Source organism: Chamaea fasciata, unplaced genomic scaffold, assembly GCF_029207755.1.
Source record: "Chamaea fasciata isolate MVZ Bird 193981 ecotype frontalis unplaced genomic scaffold, bChaFas1.0.hap1 SCAF_27, whole genome shotgun sequence".
NCBI lineage: Eukaryota > Metazoa > Chordata > Aves > Passeriformes > Sylviidae > Chamaea > Chamaea fasciata.
The window spans coordinates 5,820,086-5,847,902 of NW_027094112.1; the positions used below are offsets into that span (position 1 = coordinate 5,820,086).

A 27,817-nucleotide genomic window follows, 5' to 3' on the forward strand; every position below is an offset into this window, starting at 1 on the left:
AAACTCCAGAGAAAGAGATGCTCACAGTTTGACTACTCTCAAAGGGAGCTCGATACATTACTTGAGCTGGCGGCCTAGGACTATGACAGCATCTACCCGAGCGGCGAGGCGGCAGTGCTACGTGGGCTTCTCCTACGGGAATGCTGCGGAGTCTGCCGGGAGAAGGGGTGGGCCGGAGGAAGCACCTATTGAACCTTTATCAAAAGAGAGAAGCCGGGAGGGAGGGCCGGACACGGGGTGTCTGGGGCTTTTCAGCTTTCTGGGATTGTGCTTTTGAGTTTTGTGCTTTATGCCCAGCCCACTGACGAGTTGGATTTACCTGGGGAGTTGTGGGATGCGTGTTGGGGTTTGCACGGCATGATCAGCCTTGCTGGAGAAGTCAGTGCCCTGGGACTCTTGCTGAAGCAGGCTGAGGTGGCAGGGGCTGTTGGCCTTTCACGTCTCAGTGGCAAACAAGTAGGAAAAGCTTCTCTCCTCTGTCCTTGTCCTGGGCTTGCCACCTGCAGTTTCCCCTGGACCACACCATGGAGATCTGCGGTGACCGCCCCTTCTGTAACACCTGCGGGCTCTGCTGGGCTGAGCCTTGTACCGACACAGTTGTCCCTGCTCCAGAGGTTTCCAGCACAGCAGCCTCACAGCCCAGAGCTGTGGATTTGCTCTCCCGTGGTCGCTGTGGTTCGCTTGGCTTGTGCCCTTCTCGAGAGGAAGCCTTGGCAAGGAGGAGGGGGTGAGAACCACGTCGCCTAACCAGCTCGATGGTGGCTGTTAGAACTGTTCTAGGTTCACTCTAATGTGCAAATGAAATCTACTCTATGGGAACCGCTGGAAAACGTTGACCTTGGAAGCCAGCCACTCTATGTTTCCTGTCACGGTGGCAGAAGATAGCTACAAATTAAACCCCTGAGCCAATGGCATTGTCCAATGTCTTACCCTTGCAGTCAAAATCAACATCAACTGACCGGGCTTGCAGTTGAGGTTCCTCTTGACTCACCCCACAGCTCCCACGTCTCTAACTTCCAGGAAGCAGGGGGTCGGAGAGGTGTCTCTGAATGTCCTGGTGCTCGGAAGATGCCTCCAAGTGCTCAGGGAGGGAAGGGAAACGAGAGCCCCGCAAGAGTCCCTGGGCATTTGCTGCCCTTTGGTGGGGAGGCTCTGGGCTCGGGAGAGGTGGGGAGTGGTGCTCCTGCTCGGAGTAGACGGTCATGGTTTTGTCGGATGACACAGACAGCTGCATCCCGCTTGACAAGGAGTCCCTGGATTTCAAGTGGAACTTTTCTACCTCCGTGTAGCTCGGGCTCTGGTGGGAAACGAGGAATTGTATGGGTTATGGTAAAAGCAAAACAAAGTAGCCACGCTCTCTCAGGCCTCATCAGGCCTCAAGCCCCAAAATTTTATTTTTCATTTGAGGAAGCCTCAGAGCAGAGGAACCCACTTCCTTCCCTACTGATGGGGCAACCTGGCAGTGTTGGGATGGCAGCTGTACCCCCCAAAACCAGTGATGCACTGGCCTGATCTGCTCCCAAATCAGGCCCCATGGCTTTGCTGGGACCCAGGAGTGTTTGGCTGTGCCTTGCCTGGAGAGAACCCAGGACTGGGGCAGAAGGACCCGGTGGATGCTGAGCCAGGAGGAGTGACCTTACCTGCTCCTGGGTGGGCAGCTCCTGGTCCTCCAGAGGCGCACAGGGGGCGAGCGGCTCCAGGCTCCGCGGGACGATGCCGTACATGGCCAGGTTGTGGGAGGTCGGCGAGATGGGGCTGTACGCGGGTGGCACTTGGGACAGCTGGCGCTGCAGGAGCTGGAGGATTATGTTAATGTCTGACGACATCCTGGACTCCAGCCTGGGGACAGAGCAGCCTGGCGTTAGCGCAGAGAACCCTTTTGCATCCCGCAGCTGGGCAGGGGAGGCACTGGGAGGAGGTGCCGGTCCTGCTGCCCCAGGGCAGTGATGCTTTGCCTGCTGCTTGTTGAGGTTTTTAGAGAGCTTCAAACCAGCCCTGCCAGAGAGAGATCAATCCTGCCATCTCTCTCCTGCCACACTCAATCATCCTCTGCCCAATTTTATGTGGAGCCAAACTGGGATCTGGAGCGGGGATTTGAAAAAAAGCTAAAATTACCCTGGAGGGGGAAAAAATTGCAATGGTTAGTTTTAATCTGGATCAATTCTCCAGACCAGCTGCCTGTACTGACAGATGGAGCAAGGCAGGTTAGTGCCAACCACTTTTAACTCAGGAGCAGAAGGAAACAGAAAAGTAGAAGTCTTCCTTCTGCCTTGTCCTTGACTGAAGTGAGCAGCTCTGGCAGGAGTGGGCACAGCCCCGCTTGCAGGACACATCATAGCATCACCTACAGAGCAGGCAGATCTGTCCCCCAGCGCTAGGATGGTGCACTGGAGAGACACCTAAACACAAGTGTGTGGTGAAATGAGCTCAACAAGGGCAGCAGAGCCCACAGTGGTGGCACAGCAGCAGATGAGGGGCTGGACTTGCCCTTTGAGAAGCTGCTGCATTTGCAAAGCACTCCCACCCCCTCCTCAGGAATGCAGCGTCCCAGAGGTCAGGACTTGGCATTGGTGCACACAAAGCCCACTGTGGCCACCTCTAGAAAGCAGAAGGTGATGGCCCAGATCCCGCAGGTCCTCTCCCACCCTGCCCACCTGCTGAGCTGGGCCTGCAGCAGCTCCAGCCTGGACTCGATCTGCCCTGGCCTGCAGTCACCGTGCAGGGGCATGTCCTGCGAGCTGTGCACCAGCGAGATGTGCTGCAAAGGCTCCGCAGGGTGGGTTGGCTGCCGATCCTCCCAGAAGGTGAACATGTTGGGAATATCCAGGGGAGTGGCTGGAAGGAGAGGAGACATCTCAGCACTTCTGTCTTGCATCCTCCAGCCGCACCGGTATGGAGGTGCTTCAGATTCTGTCACCTGTCACCTGACACAGATGGAGAGTCATCACCAGCATACACGTGGAGCCACCACTGACATACTGGAGAGCCATCACCCACGCACACGGACAGCCACCACCCTGACATACACGAGCGGCACAGGAGGGACAGGGCAGATCCAGCCGGGGGCAAAAGGCAGCGAAGACCCTTGGCCTTAGAGTGTGGCTCCCCTCAAATGTACATGAGCAGCTTGGACCTGCTCCAAGACAAGGCCACGGCACCCAGGCGTCTCTCCCCAGCCTCCTGCCAGCCCTGGCCGCAGCCCTGGGTACCTGCGTAGGACTGGCTGCTCTCCGCCACCTGCTTGCCGACCTCCGTGTTGCCGGTGCCGGTGGTGATGAGGCTGAGCGAGGGCAGAGCAAAGTCATCCTTTTTGGGCGTGGGGAAGGGCTCAGCTTTCACAGGGCTGCCGGTCTTGGCCTCATCGTCACTGGCCTGGGAGCAGGGAGAGGTGCTGCTGCCCAGGTCGTCCCACTGGTCCTTACTCAGCGGGTCCTGCGGGTTGGTGAGCTCGGAGTAGGTGTGATACTGCTCTGCGTCAGAGATGCCCGTGTCTGGGTCTGTGGGACAGCACAGCAGCTCAGGTCGGGGAGCACCACACATGAAAAAACCAGCCCCGATTCCCTCAGGATACCCGAAGGGCTGGGGCACCCCAAGGGGAGGGAGGGAAGGCTGTTTGGGTGCCTGCGGGATGGTTCGCAGGGACAGAGGCAGCAGCAATCTCTGCTTTGGGGCACCTGCCAGGGCAGTAATTAATAATGATCCCAGTCTTCCACCCTGCAGGCCGGGCTCTGCCAGCGCAGAGGGACTCACCTGGCTTGTTGGGCTGGCAAAGGGAGTGCTTGCGTCGGCGAGCCCGGCGGTAGGTGCAGTCATACTCCTCGCTGAGGGGTGAGCGGGGAACACTGTCTGCCTGAGGAATGAGAGGGGCTGGTCACCAGGGAAAGGGAGCCACGTCCCATCCATGCGTGCCGTGGGGGCTACAGCCCTTTCCCTGTCCTCTGACAGTGAAGCTACCTCTGTCTTTTCACCACTGCCCTGTCCCACCCAGCGCCTCCTGGACTGCTTTCAGATTTCAAGGGGTTCCTGAGGCTGTCCTTGCTGCTCTGAGACTGAGGTAAGGGTGTCAGGGCCATGGGGAGGGAAGGAGCACCCTGAGAAGTGGCAGGACATCCCAGAGTGCGACAGGACAAGGAGGGAATTTGACTTTCTTTTCTATATTTCAGGTGTCTGAAAAAAAAGTCAGGAAAGGACAAAGTTCAGTCACACACTATAAAAGAGTCAAACAGCACTGGCAAAAATGCTTCAAGCCGTTCAGGGATTGCAAACCTGATTATTTAAAAAAGAATTTTCAGAGGAAGCTGGTACCCGATTCAATGAAGCATGAGAACATCTCTGCTCGTTTCTTTGAGCAGCCTCAAAACTTGTGCAGCCCATTTGCCCAGGCTGGAGCAGCCCTGTGGATAATTTACAAGTGCTGCAGAGCAGAGTACCACTGGCATGGCTTGTTGTGCCAGCTTTTCCAAAGAGCTCAGAGACATATAGCAGGACAGTAGACGTGTCCTGCTGCGGGGAATCATAACTCCCTGGAGAATGCCCTGGGGAATGTGGCTGTTGCGCCTGCTGACATCCTTGCTTCAGCCCTCCCACTTGCCAAATTTAAGCTCTGAGCACATTGCTCCCTGGGGCAGCCTGGCACTCACATCTCGTAGGTTGAAGGTGATCTCTAAGTTGCTCCAGAAGTTGTCTGAGAAGGCTGGGTACATGTCCAAGACCTCCAGCAGGTCCTCACGCTGGATCTTGTGCAAGTCGCAGTAGGTCAGGGCCCTCACGTCGGCGTTGGACTTCCCTGGGCGGGCGTAGAGGCTGATGGGCTCCCCAAAGATGTCATTCTTCCCTGTGTCAAGAGACGGCTCATTATGCAGAGGTGGGCACCCACTACTGCTCCAGATATTCTGGTCCAGCACCCCTGACTTTGGGGCTCACGAATAAGGGGATGCCCGGGAACCCTGGCCCTGACTGTGTGTGCCGGGGATGACACTGTGGAAGCCATCGCTGGTGGTGACACCAAGCCAGGGCACTGGGTCATCAGTGACGGCCGGCGACTGCTGAGCCATGCTCTGCTGTCCTCTCTCCCTTGCGGCTTCTGCCGGCATCTCCCAGGGATCCTCCTTTCCCTGTCCACTGGCGTGGGGACCCGTCAGATGCTGAGGAACAACCTTCCTTTCCCCAAAATGTGGGGAAGTTCTTTACCTTCACCTGCCACCCTTTGTCCACTGCTCACTGCCCATCACCCTTTGCCCCTCGCCCGTCACCCCTCGCAAAAGGAAGGACTTTTTCACCTAAGATGGCCACCACAATGTCTTCCCGGAGGATCTCAATGGACCCCCGGGAGATGAAGTAGAGCGTGGTGAGGACATCTCCGTAGTGCACCAGGGTGTCTCCAGGCGGTGCATGAGTCGTCTTGAACTTCATGGCCAGGGCCCGCAGGCAGCCCTTGCTGGCTCCCCGGAACGCTTTGCAGTTCTGCAGCAGCGTGCGGTTCAGGTGCAGGCAGATGTCGGCCTGCAGGCAGTCGGGGAAGCCCTTCAGCACCTGTGGAGAGCCAGGGAGAGATGCCGTCACGCCACTGTCCCTGGGAGGGAAGGCTGTGACAGGACTGAGAGGCTGTATGACATTCAGCATGAAACAATGAGGCCGAACAGGGAGACTGTGCTCCCAGAAAGCCAGAGGTGGGGACATTTTCCCGTCCCTGGAAGTGTTCAAGGCCCGACTGGATGGGGCTTGGAGCAGCCTGGTCTAGTGGAAGATGTTCTTGCCCATAGCAGGGAGTGGAACAGTTTGAGCATTGAGGTCCCTTCCAACCTCAAACCATTCTGTGATTCTGTGATTTTGATGGTCTTTTGACTTCCCTCGGTGGATCCCTGCCCGTCTGCCTGTCGCTGGCTTTTACTGCTTGTGGCTGGGGACAACAGCACTCCCAAGCAATAAATAAAAGTAACCAGTTCAATCTATTTATACCCACTGGTGGCATATCCCCTTTTTCATCTTTACACCCTCTAATCTTGGATGAATGAGACCAGAAACTGGCACAAAGAGCACAAAAACCTTAATTAAACAGCACCTGCCTGAATGCCAAGAAGCAGCAGCATGGGAGAGTTGTCTGCACTGACAGCTAAATATACCTGTGCAAATACCTCTTGTTGAACAAAAGCTGAATCTGAAGGTGACATCAAGGTAAAGCTCACAATATGGAGAAAGCTGCTGCCACCAATGACTCATAGTGCCAAGGTGAAAACCACCTGGATTTGAGATTTTTTGGAGAGCAGCATATGGCCCTGGGGTCCTCCTCGCTGTCCTCTTTGCTCACATCCCGCTGGTGGCTAAATCTGGAACAGCCGTTCTGGGGCTGGTGAGCACGACTTGTTCGTGGCTTCATGATCTCCCATGCTAGCAGGAGTGTTTCCCTACTGGGAAATCAGGGGTGGACGAATTGATCAGGCTGTGGGGTGATGGATGAGATCACGCTGTGTCTCTGCGGCACCCAGCAGGAATTGGTGTGAGCGGCGGCATGGCTGAGCCGCAAGCTCAGCTCTCACAGGATTTGTGACCGGGGTTTATACTAAGCCAAGAGCACCTGTGCTTGGTAGGGTGCCTTGGCATTGCTTTGCATTATTGCCACTGATGTCCAGCTCAGGGCGTCTCCTCCACCGGAGGGGGTTAACCCAAAGATCTGGCAGCAGCAAACCCCCAAATGCTGCCCACTCATTTCATGTGGCAGCAGCAACTTTGGAGGGAGATGCTGAATTCTTACAAATCTGTGGTCCTGATGCTGCTCAGGGTCAAATCTCAAGGAAAAGAAGGAGGATCAGCTGGGAATGAGCGGGCTGATAAACTGCCCAGGGTCAAGAGACAAGGAATACAAGGTCTCATGTCCCTCCTTGCCTTATCCTTTCTCATTCCTCTGCCTTGCTGCTGGCTGAGCCGCCCCATCTGTGCACTGAATTCCGGGGCTGTGAGTCCAGTCCCCAGCCCAGAACCCCTGGGCCGAGCCACATCCTCATCCCTGCAGAGCCCCGGCGCCGTCGGCGCAAGCCCTGCTGCCAGGCTTGGAGACACGGCGCCTCTCCAGCACAGCTCCGCCATTGATCCCCCCTTTGCTAACAAACAGCTGCCTCTCTGGGCTCTAATTAAAATGGATCGAGGTTCATTTAAATGCCCTCCTTTCCCTGCTGTGAGAGCAGGATGCACTTTGCTTAGCAACCGGTGGTGTGGAGAGGAGCTGGATCGATACCTGCTCCACTCCTGTGACACCAACAGACACCAGCCTGAAAGTGCTCAGTGCCAACAGGGACTCTGAGCTCCCCACCGAACATGCTCTCTGGCCAGGAAATGTGCTCGTGACCCTGGAAAACCTCTGGGTAGATGTGAAGCAATGGGCAGAAAAAGGAGAGAAGGAGAAAGGGGGATGCAGGTGGTGGAAATGCAGCAGGAGATGTATGGATAGGGCCTGTCTCCAGCCTCCCAAGTCTCCTGCCTCTGTCCTGATGAAAAGGATGGAAGTGGACCCAGATCTAGATGCCACGTTGTTCAGGACAAAGTGCTGTGGGACACAGGGCCCACCTGCCCGTACTCACCGCGTTCATGTCGATGCCATTGGTGTAGGACCAGGCGTGCTGGAAATACTCCTCCAGGCGCTGGCGCAGGGGGTTGGGGATCTGGTGGAAGCGGATGAACTCCTTGACCCGCAGCATCTGCGTGTGGTAGCGCGCTGTGCCTGAGTAGAGGCGCTGGATGATGGCTGAGACGTTGCCGAAGATGCTGGCATACATCAGAGCTGAAATGAGAGGGCAGGACTCAGTGGGACATGGGGACTTGCATGTCCAGCTACATCGGACCTGGAACCAGCAGGCCCAAAGCCCGTATCTGCCAGGACCCGAAAACATGTATTTCTATCATGCCATCCATTTGTCTGGGTGGAACAGGCAAAGGCAGAGGGAGAGGCTCCAACCTCCAAAGCAGGGATGGGAACGGTGGGACTGCGCAGGCACTCACAGCCAATGAGCATGACACAGATGGAGAAGATCTTCTCGGAGTTGGTGTTGGGCGAGACATTGCCAAAACCCACGCTGGTGAGGCTGCTGAAGGTGAAGTACAGGGCAGTGACGTATTTATCCTTGATGGAGGGGCCAGAGGAGAGGTCGCTGTCGTTGTAGCGCTTGCCGATCTGGTCACCCAGGTTGTCCAGCCAGCCGATCTTGTGCTCCATGTAGGGCCGCTCCACGTTGCCGATGGCGTACCAGATGCAGGCCAGCCAGTGGGCGATGAGGGCGAAGGTGCACATGAGCAGGAAGAGCACGGCCGCCCCGTACTCCGAGTACCGGTCCAGCTTCCGCGCCACGCGCACCAGGCGCAGCAGCCGGGCAGTCTTCAGGAGGCCAATGAGGGTGGTGGTCTGCAGGGGAGAGGTGAGAGACCTCAGGGACAAGCAAAGGATAAGTATGGCACGTTCCAAAGGCATGTTACCAGCTGAGCCGTGCTTCCTTTGAAGGGTTAGAATGCATTTCTAGAGTGTGAATCACCTTGTCCTGGAGGTGACCTCTGATCTAGGTCAGATGACTCACAGCACAGGAAGGGTGGTTTCCCTCTGCTGACCATAAAGGCAGCAAGCTCTGGGATTAGAGGTGAGCAAGTGGGAAGAGCCAAGGCCAAGCCTGTGTTTCCTGGATGGGTCCTCACCTTGCCAGCCTTTGCTCCCAAAAGCCTTTCACTCCCAGATGTGGGGCCTCCAGGCAGTACAGTAACTACAGGGTTATCCCACTGTCAGCATTTTGAGTCTGGCTAGCAATGCACCCCCACCAAATTCACCCACCCTGGAGTGTGGGGCCAGCTGTTTAAGCTGAGCCCCCAGCCTGCTCTGCTGGGTCAGCCTCAGCAAGGGGAGTGGACCCACTCTTAACACTGAGAGTAGGGACTGCCTGGCCCTAAAAAATGAAGTCCCAGGTCCCAGCTGCTTAAAAGCCTGTAAAGACACCCTTCTCCACCCTGTGACCAACTATCCCTCTCCCCATGGATTTGGCCATCCACCACTCACATCAAACCATCCACATCCCTTTCTTTCTTTCCCATCCATCTCTCCCTATCCATCCATGAGTCCCCTCCTGTCCTGACAGACCTGGCTCTTACCTCATCAGAGCCGGAGCGGAAGATGAGCAGGTCAAAGGGGATGGCAGCCACCATGTCAATGAGGAACCACCCCTTGAAGTAATGGATGGCGATCTTGCCGGGGTGGCTCACCACCTCGTCGTTGATGTTGACGTAGGTGGTGCGGAAGTTGATGACAATGTCCACGATGAACATGATGTCCACGATGAGGTCAATGATGTTGAGTGGGTCACAGGAGTAGCTGCAGTCCCAGCGCTTCTCCTCCACCTGCTCCTCGTTGAGCAGGAAGGCGGCCGAGTAGGGGGTGAAGACGGCGGTGTAGATGACCAGCAGGAGGATGAGCCAGTCCCACACGGCCTTGAAGGGGCTGTAGTGCAGGATGGTCCATCGGTGGATGCGCGGCGCCTGCAGCTTGTACTCGGGAAGGACATCAGCGCCCAGGGACAGCACCTGCCAGGAGAGGGGTGTGAGAAGGATGGGAGGCCAGGAGAAAGGCTGGATAATGCCAGGAACCAGGCAAAGGACTTCCATGTGCTGGTAGAGCATCGAGGAGCACACGATGGTTTCCCACAGCTTTTTCACCTTTGTTGGCTGCAGATGTGTTTGCCCGGTTGCCCACTGGCTCACACCAAAGTCCTTGTCTGTCTCTGATGGTCACAGCACCCTTGGGGCAGCTTCTTACCTGCTTTATGTCCTTCTGAGCCAGCAGAGAGGAAAGTGCCTGCTGCTGTGCCTCCCCCTGCCCTCAGCTCTGTGCCACCTGCTCGGGAGCTGCTGGGCATCCCTGGCACAGGGCTGTGGGCTGGGCAGCTTGGAGATGCCATCCCATGGCTGTGCCACCCAAGGGTGACAGCACATCAGGCATCCTGCAAGCCTTGCACCATGCCTTTCTTGGCCATGGCAAGGATCTTCCCCTGGGCGTCCTCCTGGCAGAGGGATAGCTTGGGCCACCCGCAGCAAAGCCTCAGGCAATGCACATTTCCCGTCTCCCCTGTGGCCACCAATGTGCAAACACCGTCCCAAGGGGTGAGATGGTGCCTGCACCCTCCCACTCTGTCATGTGTCCCCGTGGCTCTCAGCTTTCATGGGGACACTCCACAGCACCAGTGAGTCCCCCACACACCCAGGCCTGGCCCAGCTCCCCGTCCAGGACCAATGCCAGGTCCTGATGGCTCTGAAGCCGCTGTGGGGACACAACACAAGGCACTTGGTACGGGAGGGGTGGGGCTGCCCTGCTCTGGGTGCTGAGGGGTGGTGGCATGAAGGGGCTTGTTTGGAGCTGGGGCAGCGGGATCCCCTTCCTGCCCCTGCTGCTCTGACCCCCAGTGTCCCTGTGGTGCTGGGACCAGTGCCAGTTGCAAAGGAGGGTGGCACTGAGCCCCCCAGCTAAAAGGGAGCTTTTTTCTGGGCTGCAAAGGAGAAGAGAGAGGAAGGAGGAGAGAGGGGGATCCACATATCCCGGGGCAACAGTGATGAGCATCACCATGGCTCCGACAACAGATCTGGAAGAAGGGTCTGATCCTTCCTGCTCTGACAGCCGTCTCGTTCAAGGCTCTGTAGCCCCACCCCACAACAAGCAGCCGCTCCCGCATCCCAGAGCCCCAGGACACCGGAGGGTCCCGTGCCCCAGAGGTGCCCCCTGCTCCTACCTGCCTGCAGCTGGCCCGGCGCCCCAGGCGGCAGCTGACCCTCGAAGTCCGGGTGTCCACCATGGGGGCCCCCAGCCCCACAGGCCCCGGCAGCGTCCGGCACGGCGGGCGCAGCGCTCGGGCCGTGGCATTGCCCACGCAGGCACGCAGGCACTCGGCCAGGCGGGTGGGAGACATGCGGCTGCGAAGGGCACTCGGAGCCCGGCGCGGATTAATCAAACCCAATCGATGCCGGGCCCCCGTGGGGACAGGAGCGCCAATGGAGCAGCGGGACCCGTCGACGTCGTTGGTGGACGGAGAGGGGAGGGATTGGAAAAAGTGACCCAAACACAATCGTTGTGGAGGGAATGAGGCACCGGCTGGGCTTGGGGACCGGCTCCTGTGGGGACGGTGGGGATGGGGACGAGGCAACACTGATAAAACGCTTGATCCCAAAACTAAGATGCATGGAGAAGACCTGAGATGGGCTCCTTCACCTCGTGTCCGGGAAAACCAGCAATGCTCCCACCCTCAGCAGCTGAATGCTTGTTCTGCCTGGCACCCATCACCTTCCCAGCTGTTCCCCAATGTCCCTTGCCTGGTGCTGGGGATAAGGGGACTGAGCTGAGGTGGGGGCCACTCCAGAACCACCAGGAGAGCCTCAAGCACAAGTGGCTGGGCAGGATCGGGCCCATGGTGCTGGCTGCAGGCTGGCAGTGACCCTCTGTCCCTCCCAGCACGTGTACTGACACAGCTCAGCCCCCCATCCCTGTCCCCAGCACCCTCCTGCCCAGCAGGACAGACAGGGGGACTGGGACACATGCCACCTTGCAGACAGGACCCCAGCCTGGTGACACCAACCCCACAGCATCCCCACGTGCCTCCAAGCTGTGTTCCAGAGCCACAGCCCTGTGAGGCTGAGCCTGAGACCTCCATTGCACTTGTGAGCTGCCCTCCTGCCAGCTCACTGCAGGGCCAGACCATCCCAAGCAGCCCCTGTCTCCACTCCCTGCCCACCCGCTGGTATTTTTAGACGGTGCCTTGCCGCCGTCTCTGCCTCGCCATGAATTATTTAGCAGCCAGGAGCAGGGAGCTGTGGCTTGGGCGGGAGGTGTGGGGGACATTGGGGTGAGGACAGGCAGGGAGGAGAGGTCCATCCTGTCCCGTCCCATCCCATCCCATCCCATCCCATCCCATCCCATCCCATCCCATCCCATCCCATCCCATCCCATCCCATCCCATCCCGCCAGCTCTGATCCCATCCCTCCACAGCAAGCTACTGACCCCACAGTGAGTGGCCAACACCACTGTGACAGTCACCCCGGCGAGACCACTGACCCCTGGTGAGTTCCTTGTGATGGGGACTGGGGCATGGAGGCTGCTCACCGTCCACTGCGGCGTTCAGGGGCTAGTCCCGGGTCACTGGTCACCCCCAGATTAGAGGGACTAGTGACCGGGACAAGCCAGGGGCTAAACAAGCCTAAGGACTGTTCGCTGATGTGTGAAGTGAGGAGCCCAGCCCCTGTGCATGGGGGCTGTGAAGTTAAAGGTTAAAGGTTTGCTGCCACCGAGACAGAGGGAGAATCCTGCATGGCACCCCACTCTGATGGAGCAAATTCCCAAGCCTGGAGGCTTTTCTGGGGTCAGATGGCTGCATTTTCATTAAATTTGCCCTGGGCTGCCGCTGGCAACAGGGGGAGGTGCCGTTAGATGTATTTCGTACACTGAGGCTCTCCCGTGCCTCAGTTTCCCCACAGCTAGAAGAGCTCCTTCCTCACGATTGTGGGATACACGAGCATCTTTCACGCGCTCTGATATCCCCATGGGATGTGCTAGTCCATGCGCGTCCCTTTGGGTGACAGCGCCCAAGTGCCCCTGCAGTGACGGGCGGTGCCACTCGTGTTGGTGACAGCGCAGTGCCACCTGCTGTCTCCCAGGGGATCCTGTGGCCCTCGGCGTGCTGCCACCAGGCCGGGTCCTTGGCCGGGCGCCTCGGGGCCGGCGGTGCCCCAGGGGCTCCATTCCCAGCGCCGGGGGCAGGAACAGTGGCCAGAGCTTCCCCCAAAAGAAGCCACATGTGCACACAAACACGCAAACGCGTGTCCCCTTCAAGGCCACCATCACAAGCGGTTCATGCTGGTGTTTGCCCAGCCACAAATTACCAGAAATACTCATTTAGGGGACTACAACGAGAATTTTAGCCATTCAGAGGAAGGCATAACCAAACACAGGGATCCTGGCATTTCCTGGGATGGAATCTCCAGGTGTCACTGCCCTCTCTGCTCCTCTCCTCCCAAAGCCACTGGGGTGCTTGTGACTGTCGCCCAGCAGCAACTCCAGCACCCCACCACTGCCTTGGTGGCATCTCACCACCCACATACCTGTGTGACCTTCTCGGTGACGTTCTGGGTGCGCTCCATCACCTTGTGGGGGGCAATGATCTCGATCTCTGTGGTGGAGCCTGAGCGATGCTTCTCCAGGTTGAACTCCACGAAGTTGAGAGTGAACTGGGGGATCTGGCTGATGGTCCGGTACTTCATCAGGTCCGAGTCCGAGGTGGAGTTCGGGGGGTTGGGTTTGACATGGGAAGCCTCTGAAAGAGGATGGAGAGGAGCACTGAGAAGGGCGGTGCGGGCAGGAACAGATCCCCAGAGCCCTGACCTTGTGTGGGACCTCCAGGAGCTGGGGACCACCACAAGGTGCCACCAAAAGGTGCCAAAGTCTGCTTGGCCATAAAGGCTTGACTTCTTCAGGCTGGCTCAGAAGCGGGATGCCCAACCTGGGATGCCTGAGAGAGGGCTGTTTTTCCCACACATCACCCATCTTTTCACCATTAAACCTGCTTCAAGGGGCTCAGAGCAGCTGCCAAAACACAGAGACACTCAGTGTCCTTTGCTACCCCGATGACTGTAGTGGGTTGGGGACCAGCCCACTGAGATTCACCAGGGAGAGATGCCAAAACTGGCATGAAAACAGACAAGGGAGGTTGTTCTCCTCCACCCTTGCCTGCTTTAGCCTGACAAACACAACTCTGAGCTGCTGTCTTGGATTTTGGCCACCAAACTGAACCAGGAGCTGGATGATATTCCCACTCAGATAAATCCTCCATGCCCAGCTCCAGGTAGGGAGGTCAGAGCTTTCTCCAGAAGAAGAGCTGTCGTGGGGGTGGATCCTGATATGGGTCACCCCAGTGCAGGACCAGGGAGGAAGCTGTGTAAGTGGTCATTTCACGGTCAGGCTTTTGGCAGCATGTTGTCATGAATGGGAGCCTGTCCCCAGACCCAGGGCTCCAGGAAGATCCCCAGGCAATGTACTCAGTGTGCACCAACCTTTCCATCTCCTATAGGCAGGGCAGGGTTGTATTTTCAATTTTTTACCCCTTCTAACCCTTGCACTCTGACACTGACCCAAGCGGTGGTGTGGGCAGGAGGCATCTGAAGACACTGTGAAGGTGCCCAGTTAGCATCCTGCTGCCACCCTTCTCCCTGCTCATTCCCCTTCCCTCCCTCTACATTGTGTCTCCTCCTGAGGGTCCATGACTATTGAAGGATCATGAACTCCCAACCCATTTTTACAGCCAGATTCCACAGAACGATCTCGCTCATCCCCAGCTGAGAGGCTTCTCTTTCCTGACCTCCATCTAATTTGTCATCATCACTCTCACGAGAACCAGAGGTCTGGGTGCGGACAGCATGGTGAAGGATCATTCCCTCCAGCCCTTCAGAGTGGCCTGGCTGGTGTCTCACCCACCTCCAACGCATGGACGCAGCTCACACTGCACAGGCCTGCAGACCCCTTCCCTCCCTCCAGGGAAGGTGGGGTGGCATCGGGATGCCCCTTGTGTGGGGCAGCCAAATGCAACCTCACTCAGTCTCACATCTCACACACAAACCATGGACGGCTCTACCTACAGAGCAGGACCTGCCTGTGCAGGGAATTGCAGGGAGACCAGTGGGCTTTGGGGAGAAGACCCAGGTAATCTCCGCTCTGCAGAGGGAAAAGAGACCGAGACCTCCCCCCCGAGATGTGCTGAGGCCATTGCCAGAACTCTGACTCCCGCAGTAGAACCGACAGCTCCGGGGTTTTCCCTACCTGAGTTTGCCCTCCTTTCCCTGAATTTTCTCTGGAACTCAGACCTCGCAGCCTCAAAGTTGTCCAAGGAGGAGACCCTGCGGAGGCTGTGGAAGCTGCCCCCGGGTCGAGACCGAAAGAAACCCCACGCAGGGTACGACCCTCGAGGGCCCAGCACGGGAGGCTCTTGTTTCGGGGACGAGTGTTGTAGGGTGGGGTCAGCCTCCAGGCTTGGCCTCCGCTCCTTTTCCAGGAGGGATTCAGTCTCTGACTGCATACAGTTTTCCTTGGGCGATGTCTTCATGTCCCTCAAAATCAGGGAGTCACCACCAGGCTTTAAGACAGCCAGGAGAAAGCGTTGTATTAGAAGGAGTCCCCGCGTGCTGGGGGGGAAGGTGAGGGAGCCAGGGTAGGTCAGAGGAGAGGCAGAGGGCTGGGAAGCACTGCAGCTCCTGAGGTCATCTCCAGCCTGGACCAGGACCTGCTTTGGAGTGGGGCGGCCGAGTCCCTGGGGACTTGGCAGCTCCGACCTCCTACCAGCTCCCGCCGGAGGCTGGGCGGCCGCGGGGAGGTTTGCAAGGCGATGCTGCACAGCTGGGAAGCAGGTGAGAGCAAGAGAAGAGGAGAACTAGGGACAGGCTTGCCTGGAGTTCCTGCTGTGCCATGCGTTTTTCTGAGATGTCCCCATGTCCCACCACTGGGGCTGCCCTTCCCTCACCTGCTGCAGGAGCTCGGGCCGCCACCGAGGGTCAGTGCCCAGGCCCTGTGCTGGTGTTTACGGGAGAGGATGTGCTCTGCACCAGGAAGCACTGGAGGAGCTGCTGGGTTTGCAAATTTGGCCACATTTGCCCTCCTTCTCCTACACCCACTGTTAACCATAGCTAAACCTTTTTCCCTGGAGACCTGAAGAATTTCCAGACTTCAATTTCTGCAATGGGGTGTGCAAAGCAGCCACTTTCTGGGGCAGAAAGCCATGAGACTGTGCCCCACCGGTAATACCCACGGGAGGAACTGTGGCACTTGTCACCGTCCCTAAGGCCCTTAGGGCAGGTTTTAGGATGGGTGCCTGGAGAGGCTGGCTGCTGGCTGGCCCTGCACCTGCAGGGCTGTGCCCACCTGACCAAGCTCCAGCAAAATGGTGGATCATCAGGTGGTCCTCAATGCACATTTTCCATGTGTGTGCCCTGAAATACTGCAGTGCCCCGTGCAGCTCCAGCCTGGGGGTACTCAGGGCTTTTAGCAGTGCTGGTGCCTATAGGAATGATGTACCCAAAGCATCTGATAACCCTACACACATCTTCAAGCTACCATAAGCACAACCTCTGAGAAGACAGACACCTTCCATCTCATGGCATCTATGATTTGGGGAAGCAGATTTATCCAGGCTGCCTGGATACACCCCGCACAGCAAGACTGGCACCTGGGGATGCCTTAGCAGAGACAAAGCCTCCTGCTCACAGCCTTGAGCTGCAGCGTTTCAGGAAACAACAGAAAAAGCCGCCTTTGACTGGAGGTACCCTGAGCACGAGTGACAGTCAGGAAGCCACCAAGAACAGCAATCTCTAAACAGGCCCCACCAACAGTTTTTCAAGGTTGGTGACAGCAACACCCTCCATCGTGGGAAGTGCAGTCTTTGGATGGCTGAGAAGCTGGACCTGCCTGTGCTGCCTGGTCCCTGCCAGGAAAACGTGGGGAAACGAGCCTGCCAGTCCCTGCTCAGAGCACCCCTGCTCCATGCTCCTACAGCCACCAGCACGTCCCCTCCTTGAAGGGGGACAACTCCCTGGAGCTCCACAATCCTGGACAACTTGCAGTGTGGAGCCGGACCTTCCTCCCCACTTTGGCACGTGTCCCGCTCCCCCCACGAGCCATGGAATGTGCAGAGCAGCACCGTGGAGCTGCAGCCCACGCCGCCAAAGCCCCGCGCTCGCTGCCAGCCTTCAGCGGGGCCAGCGCCCAGCACCGGCCCCGTGCCAGAGATGGCCCCAGCCACAGCAGCCAAGGGGGTGGGATGGGGACAGCCAGGGAGAGCGCTGGGACCTGGCCTGTGGGCTTATATCAGACAAAGGCTACGGTTACCTTTCCATAGTCAATGGCTACTCCATCAAACTCACTGGTGGGCAGAGATTTCCGCTGGATTTTGAGTCGCCGCAGGGACGGGAGACTAAACTTCAAACTCCTACCTTCACCTTGTTAAAAAGAAAAACAAAACACAAGAGAGAAAGATGTGACCTAGCTGCATGTGATGGCTGGAGCGGGGCAGGACAGGGCAGAGGAATTCTGGGTGGCTTTGGGGGACGCACGTGCTGTGTGGCCCTTCCTCCTCCAAAGCACTTGCTATTCCCATGCCACCACGTTGCTGTGTGCTCAAGGCAGAGCCGGACCTGGCAGCAAGCTCCTTTGAGCTGGAGAAGAGTTCCCTACAACTGCAGATGTGACACAGGAAAGGTGCAGAGCACCCCTAAGCCAATTAAAGAGGTTAAAGCCACTTAAGGGATTTGGACCCGGAGGAAATCGAGCCTCTAAATCTCCTTGGTGGAACTTAAGGAAAAAAAAAAACCCACACAGCAGAGATGGTAATTTAGAAAGGTGTAGAAAGAAAAGTAGTGCTAGTAAATTTGTTCCTGGATTTGTTTGGGATTTTCAGTGAGGGAATTTGGACCACACAGGTCCCTTCTTGCCATCACAGGGGACCAGGAGACCACCCAACCAGGGACTGGGGCTGGGACAAGGGCAGCCAGGGCTGCTAGGAGCTGTGAGAGAGGTGCAGGAGAGGAAGAGCCCAGACGTGGAGAGGGCCCAATGTCCTTGGTTGTGACACTCAATGCAAAGTCCCTTGTCCTCTCCTAGAGGAGACCATGGTCACTTGCTACTGCAGAGTTCGTGTGAGCAGCTAGGTTCACACCCTCGGGGCCTGGGTCAGCCCTGAAGCTCATCCAGCAGCACCAACTCTGCTCCCTAACTGCATGAAAGGTGGCCTGAATCCTGGGGCATGTGGGCTGTGGCATGGGCTCCACAAAGACATTGTCCTCTGGAAAAAAGCAGCACATCGAGGAGCTCTTTGGTTTTGGCAAGATTAACTTCCCTCATCCAGCCCCAAAACACCACCGAGCTGCTTGGGCAGGGTTCCAGCCTGCCCAGAAATGCCCCTGCCCATGGAGCACCACACAGGCTCCCTCTGCTCAACCCATCCCCACTGCCCAGAGCAGCTTTTCAGCTGGAAGAGGCAAAGCATCCAACTTTGCCTGCACACCAATGAGCTGGCGACCAGCAACGCAGCCACCCGTGGCTATGCAATTAAAGACTGAGTCAGAAAACCTGTGCACGAGAGCCCGATCCGGACTGGCACCAGCAGCTCTGGCCTTTGCACTCCCTGTCACCAGAGGGGGAAACCCAAGAAACACCCCTTGGGATGCACAACACAACATCCCACATGCAGGGAAGTGACAGGTACTCTTGATTTGGGTGCCTTCTGCCAAAGGTTTGTCTTTGGGTGGGATGGGGTATGGGTGCATCCCATGTTGAGATATTTTGAGAGCTGGTGGGGCTGCAAAGCAACACAGGTTCTAGGATTTGGAATTTCCTCAGCAGGTCATGTGTAGAGGGCAGCTGGTACTAAAGCAATCCATCAAAAATACGAATCTCATCACTTCTCAGACCTACGAACACATGCACAGTGATCTGTCCATTCACACACACACATCCACGAGCCCCCTGTGTGCATGTCTGGCCCGAGCACATACAAACCCAGACAAAACTCTGCTGGTGCCTGCTGCCATACACAGACACCTGAATGGCTCCAGGACATGGATATGCACCGAGTGGGAATGCACCGAGACTCACACACTCCAGTTCAATGGGCAGTTGTCCCCGTTGTTCCCTGATGTGGCCCTGGCTCTGATCTTGGTCCTGCTGTGCCACCTCATGTGCCATGGGGGGACAGAACCACGGTGCTCCCACAGCTTTATTTTGAGGCCTGCCCACAGCCTCCCAACAGCACCTCTAGGAAATGTCGTCATGAAGGCAGAGGGGCGATTATTTCCCTGACTCCAGCAGAGGTGACCGGCACTGAGGGCTGTATGGAAGGAGGAGATTTAGAAGTTACAGCTCTTTGTCAAGTCTAACATCTGCATCCCTGAATATCCACATCCCCTCGAGAGCCTCACCACAGCTTCCCTTTGATTCAGTCTTCCCAAAAAAGGGAATTTGAATTTTCCACTGTCTCCAAAACCCTGGAATGAGCCTAGGAGAGCAGGGAATAGCCTGAAGCTGGGGGAGGCTGAGCAGTCAAAGTGCAGCCATCCTTGTGCCATTCGCCCACAGTGACATCCCCACAGCACAGCCGTGCTGTTGGTGACACCAAATGTCCCCTGGCCCTCCTGGTGACCCCGCACACAGGTCCTGCCCCACAGCAGCACCTCCAGCCCAAGCCAGTGTTAAAGATGGAGAAGACCCAGCAATGCGGGGGTGTTCAGGGAGGGGACTCCACGGCTCCGCTCACAGCGAGATCTCCTCTCAGAAAGGCACCATCCCATGCAGGGGTCACTCCCCAGCCCTGTTCCCCACCTCTCTGGGATTTTGGGGAGTGTGTGCGGGCAGCTGTGGACGCGAGGGGAGCACAGCTGGCTCACACAACCTTTGCCCATCCAGCTGGGGTTTGGCTGGACCAGTCCCCGAGCAGGCAGAGCTGCGGCTGTGCAAATTCACAAACCTCTTCCCGAGCAGGGTCCTGCCCAGACACAGGCGCATCCTTCCGCCCCCAGGTGCTCCCAGGCAAAGCCCGGGCCGAGGGCGCCGCGCTGCTCTCCCGCCGCCCCCGCACACCCACCTTTGCTCCAGCTCTTGGACAGGCGCTGGTGCAGGCTCCGCCCGGTGCTCTTGGCGATGAGCTGTGCCAGATCCTCGAAGTTGAGGATGAACATGATGACCACGCCTTCCTCGTTCTTCACAGGCACCACATCCACCAGGCAGCGGAAACACGACGCTGCCGAGCAGAGACAGGCTTAGGGGGGCTGCACAGGGGATCCTGACCTCCTCCCCCCTGCACCAAACACTTTTAGCAGGAAAGTGGGGGTTTTGAGCACTCTGATGGGTGCAATCTCTGCTGGTGGGTAGTGGAGCATATGGAACATGATCTGAGCCCTGGGAAAGGGCCATATCCCTGAAGCATCCCAATCACACTGATCACATCTCTTTTTTCTGTCCCAGACAGTCATTTATATTAATGTACTTGAGAGCAGCAATTAAAGAGTGAGTAATTAAGAACTCAGGAAGTCCCAGGTAGTGGTTTAACCTCATTAGGCATCCTGCTTGTAATCACGCTGCAGTTAATTGCCCTGCAATCACCAGGCAGTTTTTGGGGACTGGATGCAGGCAATGGGGATGAGCCCACGTGGGCAGCAGGATGGGGTGGGACCAGTGTGGTGGTCCCCAAGGACATTCCCTAAAGGCATAGAGTGGTCAGGCATTGCCCTGTCTTGTCCTGCCATGCGGAAACTGAGGCACAAAGGGGGCACAAGGACTGGCTCAGTGGTCTGGGAGTGATGGAGGCTGTGAGGAGGATCCCAGATACGTCCATAGGGATTTTCCTGCTGGATGTCAACTCGACCCTGTGGCTCTTCTTGTGCAGCAGCCAGGCACCAGCCTGCCATTGGAGGCAACTGAAAACACCTGCAGGTCTTTTCCAAAGCACGAAGTGAAGGATGCAGGCGGTTTCCCACCTCCTTTGCCAGCTTTATTCCCACCAAATCCTCCAAAAACCCTACCTTAGGGGATAATCACTGAGTCCCTTCCTTGAGCTGTCTGCTGTTGCTTTGGCCCTGGTGGCAGGATGCCCCAAGCCACATGTCATGGTCCCTCTGGCAAAACCCCCGGAACATCCCCAGGCTCCTATCCTCAGACTCCTAGAGGTGATGGAGCACGCAGGTACCATTCCAGCCGATATGGAGCCAAGCCACCTCCTCGCATGGCAGCTTTTGCCCCGTGCAGATCCCTGGTCTCTCCTTCCCCCGTGCTCTGATCACCAGGGATTAGCAGATCGGGCAGGGCTGTGCTGCCCGCCCGACCCAGAGCTCCCGCTCCGGCCGTGGCCGCGCTCCAGCCGGGAGGGGCATGTCGGCCTTTCTGCGTATAATTTTAAGGAGCTCAGGGCCTCCCGTAATCAGGAGCAGATGGCCGGCATCGGGCAACTTCAAAATCTGCCGTGACGTCAGGGATGTGTACATACACGGACGCACACACAGGCACAAGAACAGGAAAGAAATGGATATGGTGAAATCTGTTTAAAGACCCCACCAGCCATGATTTTCTCTCTTCTTCTCCTTCTTCTCTTCTACTTCTTCTCTTTCTCTCTTTCTTTCTCTTTCTACTGTTCACCAAAGGGAGAGGGAACCCACTTAAATGTGTGAGCTGGGGAGGAGGGAGTGGATTTTTGGCAGAAAAAGCTGTTTGGGGGCTGCATGGCACGTGGCAGGTTACCTCTGTGTGAAGCAGGAAGAAGTGAGCTCTTTTCCCTCCCTCTGTCAGGATTTTTAGGGATCTTTAGATCAGGAGATGCCCTGTCAGTGGTGCTGAGTGAGTGAGGTGTGCTGGGGTGGCACGGGCTTGGTGGATGAGGCGGGGCCATCCCCAGGATGCCACAGCTCTGCCACTGTCAACGCTGGCACCAGGGTGTGCAGGGGCTGTGCACAGGGCAGCCCTCTCAGGGATGATTGCTCCTTCGGTCTGTTAGAAAAGGAGGAGTCATTTTCCCCCAGGGGTGATTTTGAAGCACCAGTAACTTCCTGGAACCCACATGGTTCATTGGCATGGGCAGCCATCAACTCCATGCTTCCCCCTGGACTGGGAATTCTGGTCCAGATAGCCCAATCCTGGCTCAGGTGCTCTGCCCTCCTGCATTCCTCCCCGGCCTCACGTTTCCTTCCTGAGTTCCTCCATGGCATTCGGAGGGGTGGGCTCTGAGCTGTTCTCAGGGGGGCTAGATCCTGGCAGGCCCAATGTGGCATGGGAAAGGGTTAATCCCGTGGCCAGTGCTGAACAGCTGAAAACTGGGCCCAGTTACATCCAGTTGGAGGGATATAAGGAGCAGCTGGAAGGTGGCTGGGGGTGGGTTTGGGTGGCAGCTGGTGCCTGGTTTGATCCTGCAAATCTGGGAGGTGCTGAGCTTGAGCAGCCCTGGCCAATGTCACTGTGAGCCCCTCGCTGATCCCTTCTTAAATTAAATAAAATAGACTATTTCTGTTGGGAGGGAACTACAGCAATAATCTAGTCCAACTGCCTGGCCAATTCAGGGTGGGCCAAAAGTTAATTCCCTCCAAAACCAGGGGAATCGCTCCCGAAAAACTAGCCCCAACAGGCACAGCCCTGCCTCCCAGGAGCTCAGTGCCTTGCTCAGACCCACACTGCACCGCATGGAGGTATCGAGGGAATGAGGGAGTGTCAGGGACAGGGATGGGAGCAGCAGATTCCCTTAAGCCTGTCCCAGAGACAGGGCATTCCCCCAGGATTTGAGGTCTCTGTGCTGCTGTGATTTGCAGTACCCCCAGCTCTGTGGAGAGGCTGCAGCTGCCAGAGCCGTGGCACCCTCTGCCCTGACTCAGTTTCCCTGTGGTGAGCCAGCCTGGGCTCTGCTAAACACTGAACTTCCCCATCCTTCTTCACAAAAACCAGCCGCCCCAGACCTGCTGTAGCAGCAGTGGGCTGAGCCAGCCCCGGAGGGACCTCAGCCCTGCCCTCCCATCCCTGCTCCTCGATCGACTGTCCCCATCCATCTGACTGCCTCTTCCTTCAGCTGTTCAGCTAATCTGTCTCCATCCATCTAATTTTATCCAGCCACCAAATGATCTCTTGGAGGAGCCCTCGGGGCATTCACAACCTGCCTGTGCTCTGTGGCCACCAGCATGAGGGTGCCTGTGCCCAGTTGGGGTGAAACCCAGCCTGGGGGCTGCAGAAAGGGCCGGGCAGGTGGGGTACGACACAGGTGCTGGTTTGAAGGGTCCCACAGCCAATGTGGTGGGCTTGTATGGGCTGGAGAAACCAGCTCGTTCCCCGGACTCCTGGGTTTGATCTTCCAGCACCCCCAGGCTGAGTGAGTGCCTGGAGGTTTGTGCCTTCTCACCCACCGTGTCTTCTGACCTTGATAAAAGCCAACACTTAACAACATTAAAAATGTCATTGCTGGGGGCCCTCCCTCCCTGTCCCTCTTATCCCCTGCAGCCACCGGTGGTTAATGCATTTGTCAGTATCATCAGTATTAAACTAATCAACAGGACACGGGGGTTTCCGAGAGCCGGACACAAGCCAGTATTGTTATGAATATTAAAAAAGCGAGCTATTAATCTGTGCTTGTAGCTCTTACCCAGGCCCGCCCTCCCCCCAGCCAGGAGATTTAATCTGCAGGGTCTCATGGCAGAGTGGCTAAATCTATAGTGGTATTATATAAAGGAGCAGAGGAGAGGGGCTGGGAAGGGCACAGAGGGGACGGGGACAGCGATGGGAACAGAGCTCTGCTCTGGGGATGGCTGGCACGCCTGGGGAGAAGCTTGGACGACCAAGCTGTGCTCCCATCCTGGGATACGTCAGTGTCGGGGCTGGGTAGAACTTCAAAGGGAAGCGCAGATTTCTGGGAAGCCCTAAAGCAAATCCCTGAGGTGGGATGGAAAAAAAAATGGAGATAGAGTCTGAGCTAGTGGGAGATTGGTCACTCTTGGGACCTGGGGGGAGCCCCTGCAGGTCTGCATCCCCCTGTGCGGGGAGGGAACGTGCAACACAGGATCTGCCCTGGCCACTCTCCCCACAAGCAGACAGGGCATCAGGAGACTGAAACCCGCCAGGACACCAGGGCAGCAAAAATGACCTTATTAAGTAACACCAGCGGGACGGAGGTTCCCCTGTGCAGTGAGGAAGGGCAGGCATTCATGTGCTTACAGGCTTCTTCTTAAATTCCAGGCCTTATGGGCTGGAAGCAGCAGTGGAGAAGGAAAACCAGGAGTGTCAGGTGGCTGAGAGTACCCACCAAAATGTGGCCACAAGAAAGATCCAAGCCTAGCAGGGTGGTTTTGGGTGCAGGTGGAAAGATGCTCTGATCCCCAGGAGCCCAAAGAGGTCCTGGATCAACACAGTGGGTTGGCAAAATGCATCTCAGCCTCCTCTGCAAGCAAAGTGAGTGGCCGTGTCTAGGCTCTCAGTCCTTCCCTTGCCAAATCCCACTGGCTGCAGGAATTAGTCCATCTTAGAGCGGGTCTGTGGGGCCAAAGCTGCCGTGCTCACAGAGTTCCCTGGGGCTGTCTGGCCATCCCAGGGCACTGTTCCCATGGCACATGGGGCTGCAACAGTCTTTAAGGATGAGGACGGGGAGCTTGGGGTGGGAATCAGGGACTCTGCCAGAGCAGGGATTTCAGGAAAAAGCCTGCTCCAGGCAGCATTCATGGAGGTGCTGGCGATGATCTGGGCCTGTCCTTTTGTTAACAGGACATCAGATCCAAGGAAAAAGCATCTGTGGAGCAGCAGCAGGATGAAAAATGTGTCTCTTCCAGCTCTGCCCTAGTCACCCTGGCTCTGGGGCACAGCCAGGGCAATGGGGCACCTGGAGCTGCAGCACAGCCGTGCCAAGGATGGCAGAATCGGCTCCACGGAACAGGATCTCTGGGACCAGGCTTCCTGGCAGCAGCTGCTGGAGACATCTGAGCAGTGCCATAGATGTGCCCTGGGCTGGGGACTGAGGGGATATGTCACATGAGTGCCCCTGCCCCCTTTGGGTGCAGTGACACTTCCCAACCCATGCCTGCCTGGCTGCTTGCTCGGGCCCCCATGGGGACCTGTTGGGGGGACATGCTGCGTGGCATGGGGCACCCCAATCACTCTCTGACCCTCCCACTCCTGGACCTCCCAGGAGAAAATCCTGGCTTCTGCACTAGTGTTATGAGTTTGCTGGCCCGATCCCAGTCCCTAATCCCAGTTCCAAGGGGACTGACACGAACTGCTGCTGGAGGGGACAAGCTGTGGGCTCTGCCCAGGAGAGGACAGGATGGAGGGGCTGGGGCTGCCCCATCAGCTGCTCCAGCTGTCACAGCCACATCTCCCCTTTCATATTCATCAGCATCACATTCACGCAGATTAAGTGGAGCGAGTGCCACCGGCTGCTGCTGCTCAGGCCATGCTAGCACTGTGGCACTCAGCACCTGGGGCCACCCTCCGCTCTGGGGACCCCGCGGGCCCTGGCACATCATCCCTGGGGAGGGAAAAACCCAACCCTGGATGCAGCTCAGCTCCACCAGCTCCTTGGTGCTGTGCTCAGGGGGTGCTGGAGGATTTGAACTCACCCTGGCCACAGTGGACAGGGAGTCCCCAGGGCTGGAGGCCATGGCTGCTCCTCGCTGCGGCAGGAGCTGATCCCGTGCTGACCCCCCTGTCTGGGCCACTTCCAGCTGTGTAGCATCTTGTAAGGAAATTAACTTTTCACTGATCTCCCAGCTTTGAGCTGGGGATTAGAGCCCACACGCGCTGCAAACGGGCTCTTCCCTCTTTCCAAGGCCTTTTTGGGGCTGGTGTGGCAGGGAGGGACAACTGCCCGAGCTGGGCTGGTCCCACCTTCTCCCAGGGGTACTTGGTTCTTGGTTCCATTTTGGAGCTGGGCTCTCTGTTGGCATTCCTGCCTCATTTGGCTCTGTTTATAATTAGGTGGTGACAGCATGGGCATCCGGGTGGGGACCGAGCAGCCAGGCTGTCCCCAGGGACACGCATCCCCCCATCGCTCAGCATCCTGCCTGACCCCAGGACCCTCTGGCCCAGACACCCTTGGGTGGCCCCTTCCTACCTACCTCCATCCATCCCTCCTTGGCCCTGCTCGGGTGTCTCCAACGGGCAGGTTTTGGGTACGATATTGCCTCTGTCAGCCAGAAAAGCGAGGAAACAACCCCGCGAGCTGCAGAGCCGGGAGTACCGCAGTAATAAACAGCAGGTCGAGGCTGGAGATTGGTGCTGCTGGTATGAAAAAGAGGACAGGCAGGTTCGGAGCTCCGCCGGCTAATTAAGCAGCAGCTCCCTATAATGCAAAAGCCTTTTCTTTGCCGATAAGACCCATTTATAATGGGCCGAGCGGTCGCAGGCTGAGTGCTGGGGGGAAACAATTGGAAAGCATACTGCTGGTGGGGTTGGGTTTTAAAAATAGACATGAAGGGTTTGCTTCTGGGCTTTTTTATTTTTTCTCCTCTTTTTTAATAAAAAAGAGAAGAAAGCAGCTGAGAGCTGCAATGAGAGTTCCCCATGGCCTAGAGGAAGAGCAGGGCTCTGAGGACAGCACCGAGCATCCCGTGAGCCCAGCAGGAATGCTTCAAAGCAGGGAGCATGGCAATGGATCAGGCTCGAAAGCCAAGCAGTCCCCAGGGACAGAATGGGAAACTATCCCGAGGGAGGGAGGAAATGGAACAGGGCTGCACTTGCTGTCCTTGCCACAGCCAGTGCATGGCCACGCACTGGCCCTGGGATGGGAGCGGGGGGACGGCGTGTGCCGCTTCTCTGTGCGTGCCCCGTGCCGTGCTGGGCTCCAGCCAGGCCCCGCAACTGCTGAAGGGGGGACTTGCACCCAGACCTGGCACCACTCATGGCCCCTCTCCACCCAGGACTGGCCCCACAGGAAGGGCCTCGACCGAGTGGCCTGATCCTGGCACCACACAGGGTCAGGTCCCGCTGGGATAACGCCGGGATAACACGCAGAGGTGCTGCCAGTGAATGACTCTGGGGGCCGATAGGCTGGCACCTGGATGCCAGCCCGGGAGATAGGGTCTTGGAGGGAGGCCAGGACGCCCGGGTGCCAGCCCCCGAGATAGGGTGCTGGGCTGGGAGCCAGGGTTCCTTTTGCCTCCAGTGGTTCTCCCGGCTGTCTGGGAGCTGCCAGCAGTGGGGTGTAGCCCTGTGCTCAGGCCAAGCCCCCATCAATAAAATCTGAAGCAATGGGAAAGCTCCACAGGTTAAAAAAAGGAAACACTTCTTATTTTTAACCTCCTATGAGTACTGGACCTGCATTTCTCTGCCCCTGGGAGCCCTGGCCACTGCTGTTTTGCAGCATCAAGCACTAAATATTTATTTAACTTCCTGCCGTATTAGAACTAATCACTCGCATTTTCCATCAAAGCTTCATTTTCATCTTAACGTAATTCCATCTGTGCACGCACAGCCGCATCCTGCTCGCTGGAAAGGCAGCTCTGAGGCCGTTGGCTGCTCCGCAGAGATGGGGGGTCTGTCTCATCTCATCTTGAAGCACAGACTGGAAGACCTGTGTCCCAGCCTGGCTTCTCCATGGGCTTCCCACTGGATTCTCATTCCTGGTGCAGGGATCCCACAAGCAATGACACAGCTTGTCCCAGGAGCTCCGAGCCATCCCCAAGGGCTCACAAACGACCTGATTCCCAAATAATCTGGCAACATCCTCTACTGCTCAAGGTCCCAATGTGCTCCATGACAGCAGAGGTGCCTCCATCACACCAGGAGCCACTATGGATTTGGTCTCAGCAAAGCCCTGAGCCTGGGAGCAATCCTGATGCCCTGGTAGCATCGGATCCTTTCTGCCTCCATCACTGGCTTCTCACAGCCCAAATCCAGGGCAGGTCACACCGCCCACCACTGGATCACCCCACAAAGAGACTCTTACTGTCTTTGCGGTAGTAGAGGATCTCGAGCTTGCACTCCTCGGAGCCGAGCAGGGCCTGGGTGAGCTGGGCAATGGAGCTCTTGGTGGTGTCGGGGCCGGTGAGGAAGTCACAGGTGCAGGGCTGCTGCATCACCTCCACGCGGGAGTAGCCGAACATCTCGCAGAAGCCGTCGTTGCAGTAGATGATGGCACAGTTCTCCATCTGGGCGTTGGCAATGAGGAACTTGCGGTCTGCAGGGAGGCAGGAGAGCAGGAGGCTTAGAGGGCTGGTGGGGACCCACAGGGATTGGGGACAGCCTGGGCGCAGGGGGTGAGCTTGTGATTTTTGATATCACCCGCTGTGGGGCTCCTGCAGAGACAGGCTCCCTGG

The 27,817-nt window shown here is 57.3% G+C and overlaps 1 protein-coding gene across 1 annotated transcript in view; it reads right to left on the minus strand.

Annotated features, from left to right (window-relative positions):
* The window catches only part of KCNH6 (potassium voltage-gated channel subfamily H member 6), a 30,793-nt gene continuing 2,976 nt past the window's right edge, over positions 1 to 27,817 (minus strand). The window contains exons 2-14 of the mRNA XM_066204840.1: positions 27,448 to 27,678; positions 19,630 to 19,785; positions 13,112 to 13,323; positions 9,124 to 9,552; positions 7,993 to 8,392; positions 7,575 to 7,774; positions 5,280 to 5,532; positions 4,641 to 4,834; positions 3,751 to 3,850; positions 3,210 to 3,497; positions 2,655 to 2,835; positions 1,641 to 1,839; positions 1 to 1,297 (exon numbers count right to left, since the gene is read on the minus strand). Coding sequence (XP_066060937.1) covers positions 1,010 to 1,297; positions 1,641 to 1,839; positions 2,655 to 2,835; positions 3,210 to 3,497; positions 3,751 to 3,850; positions 4,641 to 4,834; positions 5,280 to 5,532; positions 7,575 to 7,774; positions 7,993 to 8,392; positions 9,124 to 9,552; positions 13,112 to 13,323; positions 19,630 to 19,785; positions 27,448 to 27,678 — 3,131 coding nt within the window. The 3' untranslated portion in view covers positions 1 to 1,009. The remainder of the gene's footprint in view (positions 1,298 to 1,640; positions 1,840 to 2,654; positions 2,836 to 3,209; positions 3,498 to 3,750; positions 3,851 to 4,640; positions 4,835 to 5,279; positions 5,533 to 7,574; positions 7,775 to 7,992; positions 8,393 to 9,123; positions 9,553 to 13,111; positions 13,324 to 19,629; positions 19,786 to 27,447; positions 27,679 to 27,817) is intronic.